We start from the raw sequence: 21,938 nt of genomic DNA, 5'->3' as shown, positions 1-21,938 counted from the left end.
AAGAATGGAAGTAATAAACCCCCTTCCTCACGAACCGCGGCAGAATCTCGAGCAGAATCATGAGACTGACGGCAGCGGCAGCTGACTTGGCGTCTTGTGACGTGCACAGCGCCCTGCCCACCACAGAGAAAGTGCAGCTCCTGAGCGTTTTCCTTCTATGTGGGAGGCACGTGTAACTTTCTAATGTACATGTTAACCTAATGAAGTCAGTATCATTACTGCCATTTCATATAAGAACAAACTAATATCCCGAAGGATTAAATAACTTGTCCTTGCTCATTAACTGGTCAGTGAAAGAGCAGCACTTTGGACCTGGAGCTTTCCTAACTTTGTCCATTATATTAATTACTATGCAGGAAATAACTTTTACAAAATTACCCTAAAGCACCAATGGTAGGGATGCGTGAGAAACCTGTTTGTTATCCTTAGCATCAAGATAATTCCGTGAGAGACAACTGACACGCTCATGGCTCTTAGTGCGAGTTTTATGAGCCTGTGGTCTCTGACAGGATAAACCGCCCCCCCCCCCCCCAACGCAGACACTATAACGGAGACATACTGGGACCTCTATTCCAACTCTTCCACTCATTAGCTGTTTGACTATAGGCAAGTTATCTCACCTTGCTTCGTCTTAGTAAAGAATGAGAAAATAACCACCTTGCAGGTTTGGGAAAAGATCATAAGTAATGCCTGTAAACACCCAGAACATTCACTGGAACATGGAGGGTAGTTACGAAAGTTTTCCTTCCATGGCATCTTGAGAAGATCCCACTGAAGAGGGAGCACTCTGTCCATCTTGGCTATATCGTCCTGAATGTTCCCTTTTTTCACTTCCCTTTTACCACAAAAATAAACACATAAGTATAGTCTGAAACCACTATATGCAACAGAGGAAATACTGGCAGAAAAACTGGGTTTTTTTGCCATGAGTTGGCTAGAGAAACAAGGAGGTAACTTGCTTTTTTAAAAAATGGGAATGATAGTGTGCTAAAAATCATCCAATACTCTAGATGTGATCATGTAAAAGACATCTCTGTGAATGAGAATAAACCCAAAAAGATGATACATATTTTATTAGCCACTCTCACGCTCTTCGCGGCCAGTAACTATACAGGCCAAGGGTGTCACACGTCAGCCTCGTTCACAACAATTTCTTTTCCACTCAAATGGAGCCACATTAAAACAAAACAAAACAAAACAAAAAAACCCAAACAAACAAACCCAGGAAAACTTGAGCTTTTAATTTTTGGTGGTGGTGATGGTTAGGGGGATTCCTATTTCTTCGCCTTAAAATCCACTTTTAGTTTAAGGGTTAGAAAATAAATTTCTCTCTCTCTCTCTCTTTTTTTTTTAAGATTATTTATTTGAGAGAGAGAGAGAGTAAGCAAGAGCATGGGGGGGAGGGGCAAAGGGAGAGGGAGAGAATCTCCAGCAGGCTCCCCACCGAGCACGGAGCCCAACTTAGGGCTCAGTCCCACGACCCTGAGATCATGACCTGAGCCGAAACCAAGAGGGATGCTCGACCGACTGAGCCACCCAGATGCCCCAGAAAATAAATTTCTATAGTAAATATAGAATACACAACACGTATTCACTTAATAAAATCTGAGTACCAGATGGCCTCATATAATACCATTTCATGATTTCTTAGAACCTCCGATTCAGCAAACTGAGTCAGCTAGAGAAGATGGCTGCCTCTGTCTGACGGGCCCGACGAGCGCAGGGGGCAGCTCTCACCGCTCTCCCCGTGCCGGCTGCGGCTAAGTGACGCATGCTCTCCGTTTTGCTTGGGTCCGATGCCGCCGGCACGCCCCCGCCGCCGTCACGCATCTCCCGCACATCCTCCCTGACAGAGCTCATCAATTCCCATTGCTTTTCACCGGGCCTTGGCTCTGGCACTTTCCCCTGGGGAGACCTTTACTGGTCTCCATACTTAACCCTTGAACCCAGCCTAATCCATCAGCCGCACTGAATGAACGGTGAGAGAGAATGTTTCTCCCTAAAGACAGGCAGCCAACCTCTCTACTTAAACCTCAGAAAGAAAGCCATCAACAGGGTCTGCTTTCTGTTTGTCAGCGTCGCCAGCGTCTTCGCTTACTGACATTTTTATCGTTGCCGTGCCCAGCTGCTCGAGTCAGGCGAAGCCCTCTTCAAGGAGACATCAATTAAGTGCTCGTTACATGCTATTGATGCGCTTTTGAAAATATCCCCTGGGACTCTCCTTGGGAGTTCTCAAAACTAGTGGAGGGCACAGTTGTCATTCTGGAATAGGGTTTCCCCAAAGTTTTAAAGAACAGCTTCATAACCCACGCTCCTATGCACCGCTTTTAGGCTCTACTGGGATTTAGAAATTATGACTTTAGAGAATGAAATAGAATACTCTTCATCAGGAAAGACAAGCAACACTAGGCAAGAAATACCAAATATGTAAATAGACCGTCTGAAACCTCCTTACCTCATAACCAAACTGCAGCTCGTCAGAGGTCAGCATGATGATATCGTCATCGATAGCCAGGACAGCCTCCGTCTCGATTTCGTCATACGGGAAGAAACGGTTACTCAGCTTGTTTTCAGCAGTCCTCACAACTTTTAATGGAACCCGGATCTTGGGCCAGAGAGAATCTGGGGCGGGAAAAACAGGCATGTATTACTCTCCTGATTTCTGTGAGGAGATAAAGTGGTAAAAGCACCACATCACAAATGAGATGGCACTCACTTCCGTGGCTCCCATTAAAGCTACACGTACAACTGTTCAAGCGCGAGTTCTTACAAATGCATGGTTATAAAAACTTCAAGTATTTCTATCCTCTCCAAGTCCTTGCGACACTTCTAATTCTCAATACTGTCTTAACTAGAATGTACAAATGGTTTCAACTCACAACTGAGGGACAGAGAAGCCAAAAGGACTTGCCCAAGATCACAACAGGAGGGATGGAGTCTGCACTGTCTCATTCTCAGGCCCGTGGTTTAATATCAGAACTCTGCCACCTCCCCAGACTACCTTCAGTGAGGTACACCCCAGCTCAAGACATGCCTCTGCTCTGCTGGCAAATACAAAGCATGTGTTCTAGATGTTCGCCCCAGTGTGCCGACCTCCACCATGCAATCGCAAACAGATACCAAAGCTGCTCAAATCCACCCCGCAAAAACGGTTTCCCTGAACGACATGGGTTTCTTAACTTAGCACGCTATCCCTTCGACAGCCCCTTCCCTCTGATTCACTGGGTTTGGTTTCTCATCATGAACAATTTACAGAGTAAATATCAAGTTTCTAGGTCCAATTATGTGGGATTTTCTAGTATACTGAAGAAACACCAACCCATGACTTGCCTTACATTTTTTCCCATTCTACTTTGAAATGATTGAAGCAATTCAACCGCAGGTTCCTTATTTTAAAATGTTGCATTTAGCCCAGCATGAAATTAGTACCTCTTTGGTACAGTACCCTTATCCATAGACCTCAGGGTTCTTTACAGAGGGTACTTTGTTCTTCATACAACATTTGTCAAGTGACAACGGGAAAGCTAGGTATCACACTGCTTCCAAAAAGCCCATCGTGTAATTGTGGAAAAATCTAGTTCGCGTGAATCTTGAAGCCCCAAATGCCTGTGGCCACTCCAAAGTCACCATACGGAAGAGAAGTACAGCAAGGGAGAGTCAGAAGGGAAAAGGCTGTCGGTACGGCCTGCAGATGAAATATCTTCCTTTTGTATATTGTACAGCGTGTCCGTGGGGCACACTGTTGGGACACTAGCAGGATCCTGGAAGAAGCCTGCGTAAGTGGAGGCCCTATAATTAAGGAAGACAGTCAGTCTTAAATAAACACAGAGCCTAAAAAAGCGGTCAACTCCGAAAGAAGCATGTTTGGGAAGAAGGACTGAACTGAACACCGAAGAAATGATCCTAGGGGCCACTCACTGACTTTTAATCAGTAACAGTAGTTAATTATAGTTTCATCCCTGGCTCAGAAGCACATAATCAATAAACAGCTTTGGAATAAGTGGATGGGCACAGGACTTGAGACAGTGAAGACCTGTGTCCCATGTTACTTATGGGGCGTCAGCAAGTCCCTCTCACTGTCTTCTAAGAATAAGTGGGGGGGAGGGGGGGCGGGGAGAGACACGTTTACTAAGCAACTAATATATGCCACACACTTTGTAGATGTAATGTTATCCAATCCTCCTGACAACCCCCTGGGGCAGAAATTACTCACAAAGCAGTAGTTACAAGGCTCAGGGAGATTACATAATTTGGCAGTATGTAAAATTACATAATTTTACAGAGCTCCTAAATGATAAGGCAAGTGATTGAATCTAAGTCTGTTTAGCATCAAAGACCAAACAGAACATGTACCATCTACTGCAGTATGAAAACCTCATGCTTCTCTAGATCTGGGACAAAATAATGAAGCTCAACATGTTCTCCAACAATCCTTATTCTCGTTGGCTTCCTACTCCCTCTTCCAGATAAATAAAACCCTTGGCATAAATCTACTGTCCAAATCCTTATGAAACATGAATGTAAGATCTAAAATGCAAGAGGTTATAACTCCATCTACTAGACCACCAGTTCTCCAACTTTGTGGTGTCAGGATTTCTGTATGCTCTTAAAAATTGTTGAGAACCCCAAAGAAGCTTTCTGTGGGACACACACACGGTTTGTGTGAGATTAAAACTGAGGAAATTTTAAAACAGAAGAATACATAAGCACACATCCCACTAGCCATTTATCCCATGTCATGTAGCCTCTGGAAAACTCCTCTGTCCCCTTGTGAAAAACAAAGAGTGGGGAATGGAGGTGACTTGGTATTACTATGAAAATAATTTCAACCTCACAGACCCCTTGAAAGGTTCTCATGGATGTCCAGGGCTCCCTGGACCACATTTTGAAAGGCTTTGTGTTCAGATTTGGGTATCATAAGATGGGGAAAGTTCCAACAAGCTGGAAAAGACTTTGGGAGGCATTCCAAGGACAGTACAGGCACTTGAATCCAGGATTTCCACAGAATGTTTAAAGAGACTAACGCACGGTGCCAGTTGTCAATGTATTGCCTCTCAGCTTCAATTTCACCCTTCACTGCCCTGTTTCTCATACTGGAACTAGATCCTGTGAACATTTCACCTCTGCCAACCAGCTTGATGTTAGGCTTTGTCAGTAGAGAGTGCTAGAGGGACACTTTGGAAGGAAGGGGGCTTTTCTTGCTGGTTCGCGCATACCTCTTTAACTTGTTGCTCCTTCCGTACTTGACCAGAAGATAGGCAGGCAGGGGCACTTCTCTCCCTCAAGCTTAAGTGGTACCCCCCGCGACAGCTTTGCAACAGGTTCTGCAGACACTGCCAAGAGGAACTCAGCTGAGGTCCTCCCCATGGGTGGTTCCCAGGGAGCTCCACTGAAGCCCTCCATTTCCCAGCAAGTTCAAGAACACACCCCGGGTCACTTTTTGTTGAATTCTGGGCATACTGAAGGGGAACGGGAGGTTTCTTGTTTGCCAGACTTGGCCTGTGGCACCTCCGTAAACCTCACTGTGCAGTGAGCTACAGTCACATCCTGTCCAACAAGCCCTGAATCTCAGAGCTAGCTGGGGAAGGGGTTCTCCCAAATTTATTTCCTGCTATCTTTAAAGTTTTTACCCCTTAGTCACCAATCACCTATCACTAATCATTCTTTATAATAAACTTTTCCTGTTCAAGTTACGGTGTGGTTTCTGTCTCCTACCTAGGCCTTGACTAATACACAGGGCTATCAGGAGGGCTATCAGATGAAAGAGGAATTATTCTCTATGACCTCTAAAGTCAGAAGCATGACGAATGGCTGGGTGAAAAGTTATAGGCAACTAATTTAGACTCAAAATAGGTAAGACTCTTCTGATGGAGGGATGCCTGGCTGGCTCAGTCAGAGGAGCATGCGACTCTTAATCTCAGGATCATGAGTTCGAGCCCCACACTGGGTGTAGAAATAACTTAAAATAAATAAAGTGGGGCACCGGGGTGGCTCAGTCTGTCGAGCGTCTGACTCTTGATTTTGGCTCAGGTCTTGACCTCAGGGTCATGGGATCAAGCCCCACCTTTGGCTCCGTGCTCAGCAGGGAGTCTGCTTAAGGATTCTCTCTCTCCCTCTCCCTCTGCCCCTCACCCCTGCTCGTGCGCATGCTCTCTCTCAAATAAATAAATCTTTAAAAATAAATAGATAAATAAATTTTAAAAAAGAATCTTCTGATGGAAAAACTGAGATAAAACGAAATAATGAAATACCTTTAGCAATACAATGTGTGCTTTTACTTGAAATGTACTAACTTAGGTCAGATTTCTACTTGACATCATCTGAGAGACCAAACAAGATGCCTCTGAGGTCCAGGATTTCATGAGGCAGTCATAGAATATAGAACAGTCTTTAGGAAGAGTTTTGAATCCAGGTGTACTCCTTACTACCCATGGGCTCTTGAACAAGTCAATCATTTTCAACCTGTTTCTTCAACTGTGAAGACAGAATAATAACACTATCTTCCCATGGCTGACTGTGAGGTTGAACATGAATGCACTTAGCAGCATAGCGCCTCGCACACGGGAGACATCCGCTAAATGTCAGCGGGGCCTTCCTTTGAACGTCTGTGTCTATTTACAGAATCAAAGGACTTCTTCCGAACCTTAGGGGTAAGGGAGGCAAAGTGGGACATGTTAGATCTGGCACATTACTCTGACGATCCAGCAGCATGCCCCCAGCTTGCACCTTCCATATTTACTTTTAGGTCAACAGGATCCCTACCAATAACCCTCTAGAATGGAGACAATGGAACACACAAATAAAACAAAAGAACACAGAACCTTTTTTTAATCTCACAAAGTAACAAACAGCTCCTCTTTTTGCAATATGTACAGAAAATAGGCTAGCTGCTTTGGTTAAGTATGAACATTCCTCTACCCTGGATGGGATTTGGACTTTCACTTGGCGAGTGGGTACAGCATGTTCCACCCACAGATGGCTTTCCACATCATCACCTATATATCCAAAGAATTACTTGAGACGATCAATATCCACAGACAACTAACTTGCCCTTGCCTTGTAAAGTCTTTGATGGAGAGGTTTTAGGGAATGATGAAGGCCAAAGAGGATGACATGGGGTGAAGATGGACATGGGATTGTCCTTCCCTGTTCTGAGTTAGGCCTGGGTAGCTGAAAGTCAGCCAGGGCAAAAGCAGTCTCCACCTCAATGGTCAGCTGTCTATGTACTATCGTCACCACAAGACAGGCCTCTAAAGAGAATTCCCAGTTTTTTGTTTTCACATTTTCAAATAAAATAGGACTCCAAGAAAGGGAACTACCATTCTCTCAGGCTTCAGCATTCCTTCTGTGGAGGGCAGAAATCAAAAATAAGCATTATAATTACTCCCTGCTCTAAAGCAGGGAGTTCTGATATGGGATGTTGACTGTTTAAAAAAATTAGGACAGAAGCATGAGGTGGGAAAGAAAAATATGGGTGAGAAAAAAAGAACTTTTTTTCCCCCCTTTCCATTAGTATTTTCAAAAGAACAGATTTACTTTCCTGTCTCTCTTTGAGTCCCTGACAAGGAAGAACCTAGTTCTTCTACATAATCCCAAATCAGAGAACAGACAAAGCATGATTTTCCTCCTGCTAAATGGCAATCTAAGTGGATACAGGGGGCCTTCGTGCAAGGGGCACGAGCTTTGGATCCCTGGAGACCTGTGTTCATTTCGGGCTCTGCCACTTGCAGTTTTGTGATTCAGGCAAATTACACAACTAATCTGAGCTTCAGTTTTATAAAATGGGAGTAAGAACAGCTTCCTTGCAGATCTGTCAGAAGGACGAGATAATATATGTAAAGCACTTAACACAGTTCCTATTCCTGGGATTTAAAAGGTATATAATACATGGCTATAAAAACATCGTATTATTTTCATCTTCATAAATGGGTTCTTGTAAAGTCTTACGGACCTCACTTCTCTCCTGACAGCCTGAAAAGGTGTAGACAGAAGGCTGTGAGGTGGCCCCTTAGGATGCAGAAGGACACAATTCATAGCTAGAGAACTTTAGGCTCTAATTCCATTGCTAAGGCCAAATGGGGTCTCTTTTTTCCTTACTCCTTCTAAATTCTAGTGAAACTCTAAATTCTAAATGAGTTCAAAGTAAAACAGCATGGCCTTGTACCTTATGTCTCATCCTGTGAACCTGTGGCTGGCAAAATAAAAATGTCACCTTCCATTCACACAAAGTAGTCTGAAAAACAGGAGTTTTTAAAACACATTGCTGAGTTTATGAAAAACAAACAGCTGAGCCAGGTGACCTGATAACTTCACAGTCAGGAACTTTAGTCTAGCTTGAAGGAGAAAAAGAACTCCTTGTGTTAAGGATTTTTTAAAAATGGGTATTGATTAACGGTTTTCTCCACGTCGGATGCCAAGAAAGATGTGAGCAAAGAGAATTTTTCCTCCAACTTGGCAAAGGTACTATAAAACGGTGAGGTTGACTGAGGATGACCCCAAGCCCATCCTGGCAATCACTGTCACAAACACAACCACAGATCAATAAAATAAATGGTCAGATTATCTCCATACCAACCTTGAGCTCACTTGAGGAATGCTCAGGCTGCTTGGTGTACAGCAGGTCCGCATGACCTTAATTCCCCACAGTCCCTGAATTCGGCTCGAAAGCAGGGAGTCTGTGGCTTCTACTACTCCGTTGCCTCTTCTGGGATGACCGTCCTGACACATTCGGCCCGTCCCCTCCTGCCTGCTAACAACTATGAAAGTCACAATCTGAAGCCAGGGAGCTCCTGAGGTCAATTCAAATTTAACACTGAAATCAGCTAAACCAGAAGCCTGAGTTAAACCTATCTGAGCTATACAGTGTAATAGCTTCCTTCACAGGGAGGCCAGGGGCCAAGCCAAACAACCTCTATATCCATCAAGTTTGGAAATTGAAGAGTTGGGGAGGAGGAAGGCAGTGGCTTGCCTTTTTTTTTTCTGAAAGAGCTCAAAACCAATGTGACGAAAGCTCACTGGAAATTTCTATTGCCTAGTCTAAGTATTTACTTAAACTTCAAACCCAGCAATTTAGACTTAAATGTAACCAAAAAGAAAAATGTATTTGGTTGGAGAGTGAAAAAAAAGAAGGCGGGGGGGGAGGGGGAGGATTTCTGCCTGCATTAACCCTCCCAGCAGCAGACACGTTCACCACAATATTTATTTTAGCAAATGTAGAGAAAGTGAAAAACATCACTTTCGCCTCTAATATTTCAAAGCCTTGGACTTACTTTTTTAAAAAATATATATGCTACTAATGCCATACATACAGATTCAGACGGCTTTGCTGGCATGAGGGCCAGAGCCGACAGCCCCATTTACCAACTGAACAAAACACCCCACAGAGGTCTAAACATGGTTCATGCTCCCCTCAAACAACCGCATCGCCAGAGCCTGAGCTGAGACCTCAAAACCACTGCTAGAAAAAAAAAGCTGGTTCAGTCTCTAAACGTGTCAAAACTGGGGCCTCGTCAGTTGAGGGCTCGCTTTCCTCCCTAGAGCCAAAATATTTCAAAAATAAACTAAGCTTCTGGTCATAGAATTAACCACTACATTTTAGCAGGGTCTACCAAAAACTAAACCTGAACATCCAGCTCCAAAACCGAGGTTCATGCTCGTGCCTCCTGCCACCCCAGTGTCAGCACTTTGACCAAGACAGCAGAAAACGATACCTTCCTTCTCACTGTCCTCGATGGTACCTGCCCCAAAGAAGTGACTCCAAGTCCCAATAAATCATTCACCTGAAGCCCAAAGCGGCTAGCCAGGGTTCATAAGGAAGGAAAGGAGTCTTTTGCATTGAGCTGTGCCTCTCTGGGCGGGTGGGGTGCTGACGGGCTCCCTCTGAAAGCTGGTGGCCTCTGGGCGCGGGAACAAATGCACGAGTGTGAATGCGGCGCCACGCAGCGGGCTACTCCAGATCCGAGGAGGGATACACGGCCTTCCTTCTCACAACGTGATTCATCCTTTTTAAGTGAGAGACTAACGAGCAGCGCCCAACCGTCCGATCCACTTCCCTCTGGGCAAGGCACCGGCCGTGGCCCTCTCCGTGGCACCTCTCCGTGGCCCTCCCCGCACAGCTCCTGTTTATTTATCTTTGCCCTTTCATTCCACCCCTTTCTTTCTCCTTTTCTGAGAGTCAAATAAATGAAACAAACAAACAGACAAAAATCCAGAGAACTAGACGTTGGGAGGAAAACAAACTTGGCATAAAGAGACAGTTAATAAGAAAAAGCACTGCTCTCTGGAGCATAAAACAGGGCCTTCGTTTAAAGTAGCCATTTTGTTTACTTAAACTATGGCTCCCCTAAATAGAGAGAAAGCACATGATCCTCTCAGAGAACAAAAATCTCACAAAGGAAGATTTCTTGAATGTCTCAAGAGGAACTAAAGAATTTTCTTGGGGCAAATTCTGCTTTGCCTAACAGACAGAAAACGTTCTTCTTCCAGCCCAGAGATCTACTACTGGCAGTTTCCGAGGCTGACTGTCCTGACTTCAGTATTACCAATTAAAAGGGAATAGTCCTAAAAAAGTGCAGATACTACTGTCAGGCAATAAACTAGCCCTTATCGGGGATAGTGGTGCACATGACAAACTTCAAACTCATTCCTTGCTCTAATCCATCAGAAACTTCCTGGCTTTAATAGGCTATAAAGGGCAGGGGCTTTGAAGTCCCTGGGATTAGGATCAGTAATAGACAGACTGAATGAGAAACTAAATGCAGGTGGAACATACTCTCTGCGTCTTGAATGAAACACAAATCCAATTAATCAAACAGTCCTCAACCCTCACTGCCAGCGCCAGCCAGCAGCTTATGGCGGGGGGGGGGGGGGGAAGGCAAGGGACAAAGCGATTACGAAGGAACCAATGCGAACCTGAGTGAGCGCTCACTTTAAGGAACTGATTCGAAGCCTGAAGAGGGCATGCTCTGCTGACTTTCCCAACTGAAAGTGAAGCCATCCTTTTTTTTTTTCTTCCTGAAGAAAAGTGCAGTATCAGAGCCCAGATAAGGAAGGAGAAAACTAATGCCTTTTAAACTGAGTTTTCATGTAAACAAATCAGCTGTGATGGCTGAGGGAAGCTGAGATCTGTTTTCCCAAGGCTGCTGGCCTTTGATCCCACTGATTCCTAAGCTCCCAAACACTTGGGGCTATAGTGCATGCCATGGGCTTGGAGTTAAGTGGGCCACCCCAGAACAAGAATGAGATGACTGAGAAAACTGGGGTCATGCTGCCTCAGAAATGGCACTGTTGTTGACAAAGCAGGACAACTCATTTAAACCTAAGGACGCAAATAATTTGGCCATCCAAAATCGATCCAGCTGAGAGTTGCGCTAAAATCCAAACCAGGCCTTTCCTGAACACACCATTTTCCCACTCTTCTTACCTTCTGGAGGATTTTTATTCTGATTATTCCAGACAACTAGCAGCTTGGATAGACTGGGCACCTTGGACACCTCAGTGATGACCCGGAAGAGGCTCTCCACTCGGTCGTAGGTAAGGACGATGGCGGTGAAACCTTGTGACTGTGGTGGGATCAGCGGGAGGAAGAGTGGGTTGCTCACGCTGCTCCATTTCTGCAAGGCAATAGATTAATGTGGGTCAGCGAAGGATCTAGTAACAATGGGGCCGATCTCTTTTCCAACGTTGTCAATAAACTAGAACATGGGAGATTTGGTGACTTTCACCATGACCAACCCAAGAGCTAAAGCAACTATTCAAAGTCTTCCCTTCCCCCAAATTTGTATTGACTCTCTTTAATTAACTTGAGCTGTGAAGGCCACTCAAACAGGAGCAGAGAATTTTTGTAAGTGAGAAGAGATTTCTAGTTAAACAGAGCAGATTAAACACGTACACTGATCTCCATTCTCTCCTCAAGCCCACTCGAGTGACAGCAGATACAAAACACAAATGGACAATGCCAGTGAAATGAGAGAAGACACCACAGTGGATGAGCAGTATCGACAGGCTTCAGAAACACTGGGAGGGACCAGAGAAGTGCGGGAGCGGGAGAATGAGGGAGAAAGCTAAGTAACCACACAGAGGGGGCCAACAAAGCCAACAAGTCCAAACCACAGAACCCCACAAAGGCTCAGAAATAAGCTCAGCGAGAATCCTATGGGGTAAGAGGAGGGGCAGGGTTGAAAACAGGAAGACTGGTTAAAAATATGTATAAGGAGCAAAGAGACCCAGATCTACAAACCTCCCCTTCATTCAGCCAGTCAGCCAGAAAACTCCTCTTGTCCACCCCTGCAGGACGGAGGTCTATTCTCCGGGGAACTGAAGCTCTAGGCATGGAAACATCGCCACAGCAGAGAGGAAAATGCAGGGCAAAGTCTATACTGGGAATGATGAGCCACCCTTCCTCCAGAAGGTAAGAAGAGTGGGAAAATGGTGTGTTCAGGAAAGGCCTGGTTTGGATTTTAGCGCAACTCTCAGCTGGATCGATTTTGGATGGCCAAATTATTTGCGTCCTTAGGTTTAAATGAGTTGTCCTGCTTTGTCAACAACAGTGCCATTTCTGAGGCAGCATGACCCCAGTTTTCTCAGTCATCTCATTCTTGTTCTGGGGTGGCCCACTTCTTCCCCTCCAAGTCCCCAAACACTGGCAGCCATGTGGCTAGCTTGCCCCTCTGCCATCTGACTGTGACGCCCTCCGGGCAGGAGGCTTGCCCTCACACCCAGAGCTGCTTTCCAACCAGGTTTTCAGTGCTTCCCTGGTAATCATGAACAGATCCTAGAATCACAGTCATTTCAAGAACATCGTCAGCATAATGACAGAAACCAAACAAACAAATAGAAAAGCAGGAACTCAGACGAAACAGAGACAACAGAAGCAGCAGAAGGAAATTAAAACAACATCAACAACAAATTATATCCTCAGGAAGAGAATTCTTCATCCATGAAATAAGAATAAACTTTTTATTTAAAAAGATCTATCAAAGAACAGGAAAGAACTCTTGGACATAAAAAATAGGATAGCTTAACTTAAAAAAAAAAAAAAAAGCAGGATTAAAAGAAAAAGGTAACATATTCTAGTCTAGTGAACAAAAAGGTAAAGATGAAAAACAGCTCAGAAAAGATGACAAAATCCAAGAGGTCCAACATCCACCTAATAGGAGGTTCCTGAAAAAGAAAACAGAATATAGAAGAAACAAGACTATCAAAGAAATTAAATAAATTCTTGGGACATAAGATAGAAGAAACATGAATTTTCAGATTGAAAGGGCCCAATAAGTAATTCGCACACTGAATCTGAAAAAAAAAAAAGGCAAAAAGCAAAATAAAATAAAACCTATCAAAGCACATCACTTCTGACACTGGGAATAAAGAGTGTGAATATATAAAATGCATAAATCCAGGCGATGAGTTCTAGGCGTGAGTTCACGGTACGTTCTTGCAACTTCTAAGTTCGAAATTTTCTCAAAATCGGGTTTAAAAAGTCATGAAGGAAATTCCATTTCTTTGCTACCATTAAAATATTAAGTAAATTTCAATGCAGTGATACAAGCAAAAATATTTTTGTACTGATAATAAGATTGTTAAAACATTTTTATATTTTTAAACAACTTTTTTGAGATACAATGCATATAATATACAAACTACTCATTTAAAGCAGAAAATGGTTTTGGGTATATTACGTAAATTTTTTAAAACTGTGGTAAAATATAACATGAAACCTGCATTCTAGCCACTTTTAAGTATACACTTCAGTGGCATTAACTACCTGCACGTTTGTATGTTATTACGTGAAAAGGCCAGGACCGGACTTCGTCTCTCCAGAAGCTGGCTGGACACGAAATGTCCCACTGCTCTTCTGGCCGCTCACCCTCCCATCCTCTGGTAGTCCCAGGGCCCCCACCAGCCTCACCCTTATCACTGATGGACACCCATCACCACGGAGAGGACAGCAGCTGTCTGCCAGATGTAACAGTGTGGGACAGGAAATGTACACAAACACATGGAATACACATGGGATGGGAACTCAAAGAGACTGAATGGGATTCCAGGAGTCCTAATGTAATCAGGATATTAAAGCCAAAATGTCCACAACAGGCCATAATTAGATTTCACAGCCAGGAGACACAATGAGAAAGGCTGACTCTGTTTTTCCATGACCTCACGCTTTGACTTTAAGTTGCAGTCTCAGGAACGTACCTAGATTTTAGCGCTGGTACCCTAGCAGCTCATCACATTGGTAGGAACCCCTTTTAGTTTTCTACCTCAAAGCTTATTTATATCTTCTTGACCTTTACGGAAACGAGGTCAATAAGTAGCCCTGTGCTTCAGTCAGTTAATCCCGAAGGTGCTCGTTCTCTCCGCCATTACCATCCCAGCCCACCCATTTACTCCTCCCAACACAGTACTCTCTTATGCTTGAAAACACCACTTTAAATGAAAAAGACACAAAAACAGAGTTTTTGAGGTACTGTAATGTGTGTGAAAGCTTTACTGAGCACTTACTAAGTGTCAGGCACCAGGCTGTACATGTAATATCTCTTCTGAGCCTTACAACAACTCCCAGGCCAGATACAGTTATCCTTGTTTTACAGATGATCAAACCGTAGGGTTAAAAATAGTAAATGATGCCTAATAATTTGCTTTATCAGTCAAAAAAAGAAAGGAAGAAAGGAAGGGAAGGAAGAATGAATGATGTTATGATGTTCAAGGTCTGGCTTCTGAACACCGGATGGTGGAGGCCCATGGCCCATCCTCACGCCCTCTGACTCTGAGTCCGAGGTACGCATCATCATTTTATACTCTGGAAACTGGAGCTGTGGGGAACGCCAGAGTTTATTACTTCTAACCCTTCTCTGAGACAAAAACGCTGGAAGTTCTTTACCCTTCACAATCACATGTGGGCCATATAATAAGCAAGAGCCCGCCCCAAACACTATGATTTCAGAAGGTACGCGGACTAAAACACACCGAATATAAACACTGACACAAAGGAAACACATAAATTAAAAAAGGTAAATACACCTCTAACACAGAAGGAAAAACTATTAAAACTCCAACAAAATGGGGTCTGTTCTTGGGGAGAAGTGGGGAATGCCAACACACTTGAATGCCTGTATGACATTAAAAGGAGAGGAAAGTTCCCTGAGAGCTGCGAAGCTTGGTTTTGGAAAACGAATCCCTTGGAATTTAAACGGAGGCACCCCCTGAAGGGCATCACAGCTCTGATTTTAAGACACTGCCAGGAGAAGGAACCAGAGTCTTTGGCAAGATGACCGATCTGTTCTCATCCCGTTTGCCAGCTCCATTCGGGAAGCGGATGACTGCGGAAGGGGAGGAGGAGAGGTAGGAATGGGTGGGTGGGAAACAGACAGTAACTTGTCTTGGTGCTCAGTTTTTCCACACTACTCACTTGCATACCAGATAGGTCGTGAAAATTGGGGAAGCAGAAAAGGCAGCATGAAGGGGAGACAGAGCAGGCAAAGGAGCATAACCAGGTCTGAAATCTTACCAACATTTCCCCATAAAATACAGATGTTGAGATGAACACAGGCGTAACACAGAAGCTGCTGAGCAGCTATTTACTAGGACACAGGCTTGGTGCTTTACTGTAGGCTATGCCGACAGGGTTGGGGCAAATGACTTCAAAAAGTGAGTGGACATGTTCGGGGTCAGTTTGGGAATCATGTCTCCTTAACATGAATCCAGGCTCCTTCACTTACCAGCTGTGTGACCTGGACAAAGTACTAAACCTCTCTTGCACCTCAGTTTCTGTAATTGTGATAATACTACTACTTTAGCAGGTATGAGAAATAAAAATGATAGTAACAATTTCTAATAATGTTGATTATTAACATTTCTTAATTATTATTTCTTAACAACCAGAGATTGTTACTAAAAGTAAACAGTTGACATATGTAAAGTACCTCACACTACAAACATTCAATAAATGGTAGCCAATGGCTGATCTTGTGGGAGTAATCACTGCTCTGGGCTCTACTTTCCACGGTTCCTACAAGTGGGGTGGCAATCCAGCAACAAGTCTAAATGAAATCCTTCTTCCTCTCTACGTTGACCTTATCATGATTTAAGGTCCTAGTTTATCTGGATTCTCTACCTCTACTTCCTCTCCAAATAGACTGTTTTTATTTTCACAATTTCCTCTTTTCCTTCCTGATCTTTGTATTTTATCTTGAAAGTTCCATGAAAGCAAGAGCCACAACTGTCCGAACAGCTAGCACCTAGCCAGCGCCTAGCACTACTCAATAAAAACCTGGTTTAAAAGTGAGTAAGTTAAATCCAAATGACCCAGGTCATGTTCTTTCTGTCCTCTTTCTGTATGTACGTGAACAGGTGAGTTCATTGCCAACTGAGTTCATTCATTTTAAAGCACTTACCTAGAATCTTAGTGTGCCAACTATTCTGAAGGGCAGGATGGGAATATTTAACAGAAGAGAGTTTGAATTTAGGCCCTGCCATGTACTAGTTTTGTGATGCGTAAAGCTACTTCTGTATTAATGTCCTCATCTGTAAAATGGGGACCATGATGGTACCTGTCTCCTAAGGGGATGATGACAAAATGAGATCCAGCACAAAAGCAATGAGCACTCAGCACAGAGCTCCAGGAACTACAGTTTAAACCAAACACAAAAACGTCCAGCTCTCCCCGTTCGTATCCTCCTTGCCTGACAAAACACCGGTATCAGCAATTCTTCAGCAATCATCCCTACCAATCGTGCTTCTGGTGCTCATTTACTCAGTCTGCATTTCCTGAGCACATACTATTCGCCTGAAAGAGTCTTACAGATGCCGAGACAAACACAGGCCTTCCCCCTCAACATGCTCATCATCTGGTGGGGAGGTCGGCCCAAGAAAATAACCGTACTCACACAAGGTAGTCCAGTCCTGTGGGAACGTAAAGGTCTACACAGCGGCCTCGACCTCCCTGGAGGAGATAAGGAGGGGCCGCTGTGTCGTGGGCAAGGGCAAGCAGGTGAGTGCTAGCACCCGAGCGAGCAGCCTTGCTAACACACGCTCACAAGACAGGGCGCGAAGGACGGAGAGCGGACGTGAGAGGGACGGGCCAGGCAGGCCTAGCCACAGCACGAAAGGGGAAGGCTCTGTAAGTCACACGGCAAGCTTTCTGTGGAGTTCTTTCGTAACCTTCTTTTCCTGAGTATTGTTTTGCTGCTAAGTGAACATGGCTACCTTTATGTTCTATTTCAAAAGGTCAGAAATGGGAAGTGCTGATGTGCAACTAGGCTTCTGTGCCAACTGCCTTCTCCCTCCTCGAACATAATCCCATTTGCCTTTGGGGCACAGTGACAGCATGGAGAAAGGCAGCGTTAACTGGGGTACGTGCCTTCAGACAGACACTCCACTCCACGGGGTAAGGTCAACAAACGAACCCCCAGAGAAAAAAACTTAGTGGAGAAGGACGTTTCAAAAACAGCATTTAGTCACCTCTGAAATACCTTTAAGAACTGACCCCCTGCTGGCTGACCAAAGAGAGTGTCTACAGTCTGGGACCTCTTGACCCCACTTTCTGCAGGAAATCAAGCAAATTTAAACCTCCATAATTTACTCAAGACTCTGACTTCTGCCAGGGAAAAGGCAAACAATGCTGGCAATTAACTCTGTTGCCTGATGAGATCTCCATCGTGGTAAGACAGGGCATGAAACCAGGCACCCAGCACTGGCAACCTGAAAAAGAGGTGAAACCCACTTATTACAGCTGCACCATCCAAATCTTGGCTACCAATACCACTTTCAAATCCACCCAGTAAAACTGTTCACTCAAAGGTGGGAGGAGAAGTGTGTATCATTCTGACGGAGTTCTGGCATTTGGCCAAAATACCTTGTCCATCTCTCGCCCATCCTCCCAAACTTCACTTCTCACTCCCACAACAGATACTCATTATAGAAGCTTCAATAAGAAATCCAGATTGTTAAATTGCAATCACATAAAAGTAATCCATAGTAGCTACGATAACTGCCAGGTCACAGTATCAGCTTTAGGAAAGTTCTTTCACATTGCTTATTCTGGAAAGCTCTGGTGAATGAGCAAGCAGTGAGCAGGTTAAGCAGCGAGAGAAAGTCGTGGGTTTGGGTTTCAGGATGCCTGAAAGAAAGGCCCTGGGAGGCTGGGCCTAAAGTCAACTTCCAGTGCAAAGGGGTTTCCTCCTTCAAGAAAGAAATTCAAACTCAAACTAGGTGTGCCTTTGGCAATCTCACACAAAGAAAGTTGTCTGGACCCTTCTTGCAATCTCATTTTGCCTTTTTTTTTTTTAGTTAAAAGGTCATGGCAGCCCTATATGAGCCTAACCAAAACCATGCTAGCCAAGGTTACCTACCATACAGAGAGCGGAGGAAGGTGGAAGCAAATGGCCTTTGCTAAGCATCCTGAAATGTTCTTGCTGGAACTACTCGAGGATTATAAAATCAGGAGTGAGGAAAACCACATTCCATTACCAACTAAAGGGCTCTTTCAACCTAAACCAACCAAATTCCAGACTGAAGAAATCAACCTCGAAGGATGGTTCAAAATTTAATTCCTATTACTCATCATATCAGAGATTTTTTTAAATGTCACCACGTATAAATTCAAGTGACAAGAAGAGCCCTAAGCATCCTGGAGTGAACCCACATGTGATTTAACTGAAGGTATCTGCCTGAGCAGAAAAGAGAGAATTCAGAGAAGAGAGGAAGGGAGGAGAGGACAGGCTTGTTACACAGAAGCTTTTGAGCCCCTGGTAAGGAGAAGCCTTACCTGTCCCTACCTTGACAGAAAGGGCAGTTTCCTGCTTGTTTTGAAGTTATCAGCCCCTTCCTCAATGTGCTTTCAATTATGAATTACCAGACTAAAAGGGGGGAAAAGCTTTGATTTATTCTTTTTTGCTCCAATTATGCATGATGTGTTTCCACTGAAGATTTTGAAAAGTATTTCATCATGCCTCTCATCCTGAAGCGGTCAAAGGGCAAAACCGAAAGGAGTTAACCCTTCCATTTCTCCTCTAGGTTCAAACAGACTCCCTACCCACGGATGTGGGGCAGGGCCTCTGAAGCAAACCAAGCCAGGAAAGGGTTAAGCATTAGCATCATATTACTAACGTGCATAAGGGTGGTGTCCTCTGTCCAAAATGGTGAGATGATATTTATGTTAATGGTTACTGGGAGATTTGAAAGGGCAATCAGTAATGTGGCCCACGTTACCTTAACCATTAAGCCTCTACAGCCCTAACTACTGGCAGCACACCCTCCACTGGGCATGCACTGCCTTAGGAAACTGGAGAAGCACGCAGACCCAAGGCCCGTCTTCAAGCAGGCTCTCTTAGATCAAGGGAGAAAAGATTCGCAACAAGTCTGAAGTCTACTCGTTGTGTTATATCTTTAATTCATTCCACCCACAAAAAAGAACGGATTGTTCACAAAAACAAGGATAACACTGATGGCTAGATTTCACTGACTTCCCATTAAACAGACACATGAAAGATGAAGAAAATCAAAGACTAGAAATCCCCTTCGTGCTACAGACTTAACTAAGGGAGAGAGTAAATTATCAGCTTAGAATTCCTTTAATTTACTTAGACTAATTCGTTCATAAATACGTTTTCTATATGGTGGACCTGGAATGGGTCTAACCACATCTGGGTGTACCAGGGTAACAGGCACTGGGACTCGCTGACATCGAAAAAAACCGAGCCAGAGACATAACTCAGGGTCACAGGAGCATGGGGCAAGTAATTTCTACCATTAGTGTGCCCTTTTCTTCTAGATAAGTTTAAGGTCTTCTCTTTTTCTTTGGTGTACCTCAGTTTCATTATGATGATCCTGCTTGTAGTTTCTAGGTCTTCCTGAATCTGAGGTCTGGTGTCATTCAACAGTTCTGGAAAGTTCTCAGCTATTGCATTTTCAAAGGGCCTCTTTCCACTCTCTCTCTCTCTTCTTCTGGAACTGATTAGACCTTGTCCCTCCGTTCTCCACATCACTTCATTTTCCTGTCTCTTTGGGCTGCATCTGAACAATTTTTTTGAATCTAATAATCCAACCTAATCCAATAATCAAAGTCCTTGAAGGTGTGTTTCTGCTGGTTCTCATTCATGATATTGCCTTACTTCTCTATGGTCTTGTGGGTTCTAACTGTGAGCTGCTCATTTTCCTTAGATACTTAATTTGTAAGAATTATTTGAGACCCAGATTGAAGACAAATTACTCAAGAGAGGGTCTGTGTCTACTTCTGCTGCTGCCTATCAATTCAGGGCCACTTCTAATGAAATGCTCTGAAGGTTTCCTTGGACCACACCTATTGTATGAATTTGGACCAGAAACCATGTGAAGGTGGCTTGTAACTGTAGTTCTCAGCAGCAAGATCCACAGACCCACTTCTCTTTACCCTTTCACTGAAAATATAGCGGTTTAGTTTCCTGGCTTCTCTAGGACGCTCTTTTTAGATTCCCCAACAGGCAGAGACCACAGGCTTTCCAGCCTGCTCCCTTGTCCCACTCTCCACAGCAGAAGCTCCGGGTCATCAAACTGCGAAACTCTCCACAGCAAAAGCTGCCTCTGGTTCTTACTCACTTACCAGGGGACCTAGTTTCACTCTGTTTAGTGAGTCAACAAATATCTCACTTTCCTGCCAGCTTAGCAACAGGCTAAAACTGTTTTGTAATACTTCATTCAGTATCCTAGCTGTTTAGTTGGGAAGGTCATTTAGCATGTCTAATCCATCATAAAGCCAGGGACAGAAGTCTTTCCCTATTCACACTGTCAATCTAACTCTTTGCTGTTGTGTTTCCTATTTAAGTGGGGTGCCAAGTTTGTGTGCAAGATAAAAACACTTGTGAAAATATGGCGATATCTTATAATAGACGGAATGATGGACTGAGAATCTTCTTCAGACTCCACTTCCTCTTTTCTAAGATAGAATGATGGGGAGGTGGATCTTAAGTAAGTCACACTTTCTTTATCTGTAAGAATGGAGCTCACAGAATGTTAACTCTTAGGGTTTTAAGTATTGAGCAATGGAAAATACATAATGGAGCCTATCTGCATACAGAAACAAAAACAAAAACCACTGTCCTGTGAATTTCAATTTTCCCCACCAGAGTCCTATCGAATTCTAAGTTTGTTTCCACGTGACAAAGCATTAAGATCTCATAATAATCTTGTGAAGTAAGTAAAAGCCCCATTTCACAGATAAGGATAACAAATTTCAAAGCACAAGGTCAAGTTAATAAAATGGTCTTGAACCCCAAGGTATGATTCCAAAATGTCCTTTTCAGTGGTCTTGATTAGTTATTGGTAATGAGTCACTATGCTGCACTATTCTTCTGAAGCTGTTATTATCCCTAAACCCAGTCCCTACAGATGAGCAAACTGCTGCAAGAGAGAGATTCTGTCAGTAACCTCAAGTCACTCGGCTCATCACCAGGAAAGAAGGGATTAAAACGTGCAGTTCAGGAATTTCTGAGCTATTGTTAGCTTACTGAAGACTCACAGGTTAAACCCATCTGCATGCCTCTCTGAAAATTCCACCTATTATCTGAGTTTCAGCTACTTAAATTTTTCCTTTATATAGCACTGAAATGTACATTTGGCTAAATGCCCACCCTCTTCTGTAAAGCCAAACTACTGTCAAGAAGAGCAGGAAGGGTTGCCACTGATTGCTTTTCAGGTAGTAGAGGAAAAAGTTGACATTTCATCTTCCTCTTGCTTGGAAAGGAAGCCAATCATTTAGAAGAACCCTCGTCTGGCTGCAGCTTCCATCAGTGGGATGGAGAGAAGCCAGTTAAATGGCTCAACGTAAGCCATATTAAAAGAATTTGGAATGAGGAAAGAGTGGGTTCCATATGCTGATGCTTTTAATAATTCATGAGTTGTACAAGTCTGCAAGTAATAAATTTCACTAAATATATCCATGGTAAGATAGTTTAAGATACTGCTAA

The 21,938-nt window shown here is 43.7% G+C and overlaps 1 protein-coding gene across 4 annotated transcripts in view; it reads right to left on the bottom strand.

Moving 5' to 3' along the window:
• Positions 1 to 21,938, bottom strand: part of EXT2 (exostosin glycosyltransferase 2) — a 133,226-nt gene that overhangs the window by 28,355 nt on the left and 82,933 nt on the right. For all 4 annotated transcript variants that reach the window (XM_035012606.1, XM_035012607.1, XM_035012604.1 and 1 more), the window contains 2 exons: positions 11,423 to 11,612; positions 2,456 to 2,622 (listed from right to left, as the gene is read on the bottom strand). In XM_035012606.1, the coding sequence (XP_034868497.1) occupies positions 2,456 to 2,622; positions 11,423 to 11,612 (357 nt within the window). The remainder of the gene's footprint in view (positions 1 to 2,455; positions 2,623 to 11,422; positions 11,613 to 21,938) is intronic.

The sequence above is a fragment of the Mirounga leonina genome, unplaced genomic scaffold (genome assembly GCF_011800145.1).
Source record: "Mirounga leonina isolate KUSES-001 unplaced genomic scaffold, KU_Mleo_1.0 Mir_166, whole genome shotgun sequence".
NCBI classification, from domain to species: Eukaryota; Metazoa; Chordata; class Mammalia; order Carnivora; family Phocidae; genus Mirounga; species Mirounga leonina.
The sequence above is the reverse complement of the archived record's forward strand: the minus strand, read 5'-3'. Positions and strand labels throughout refer to the sequence as shown.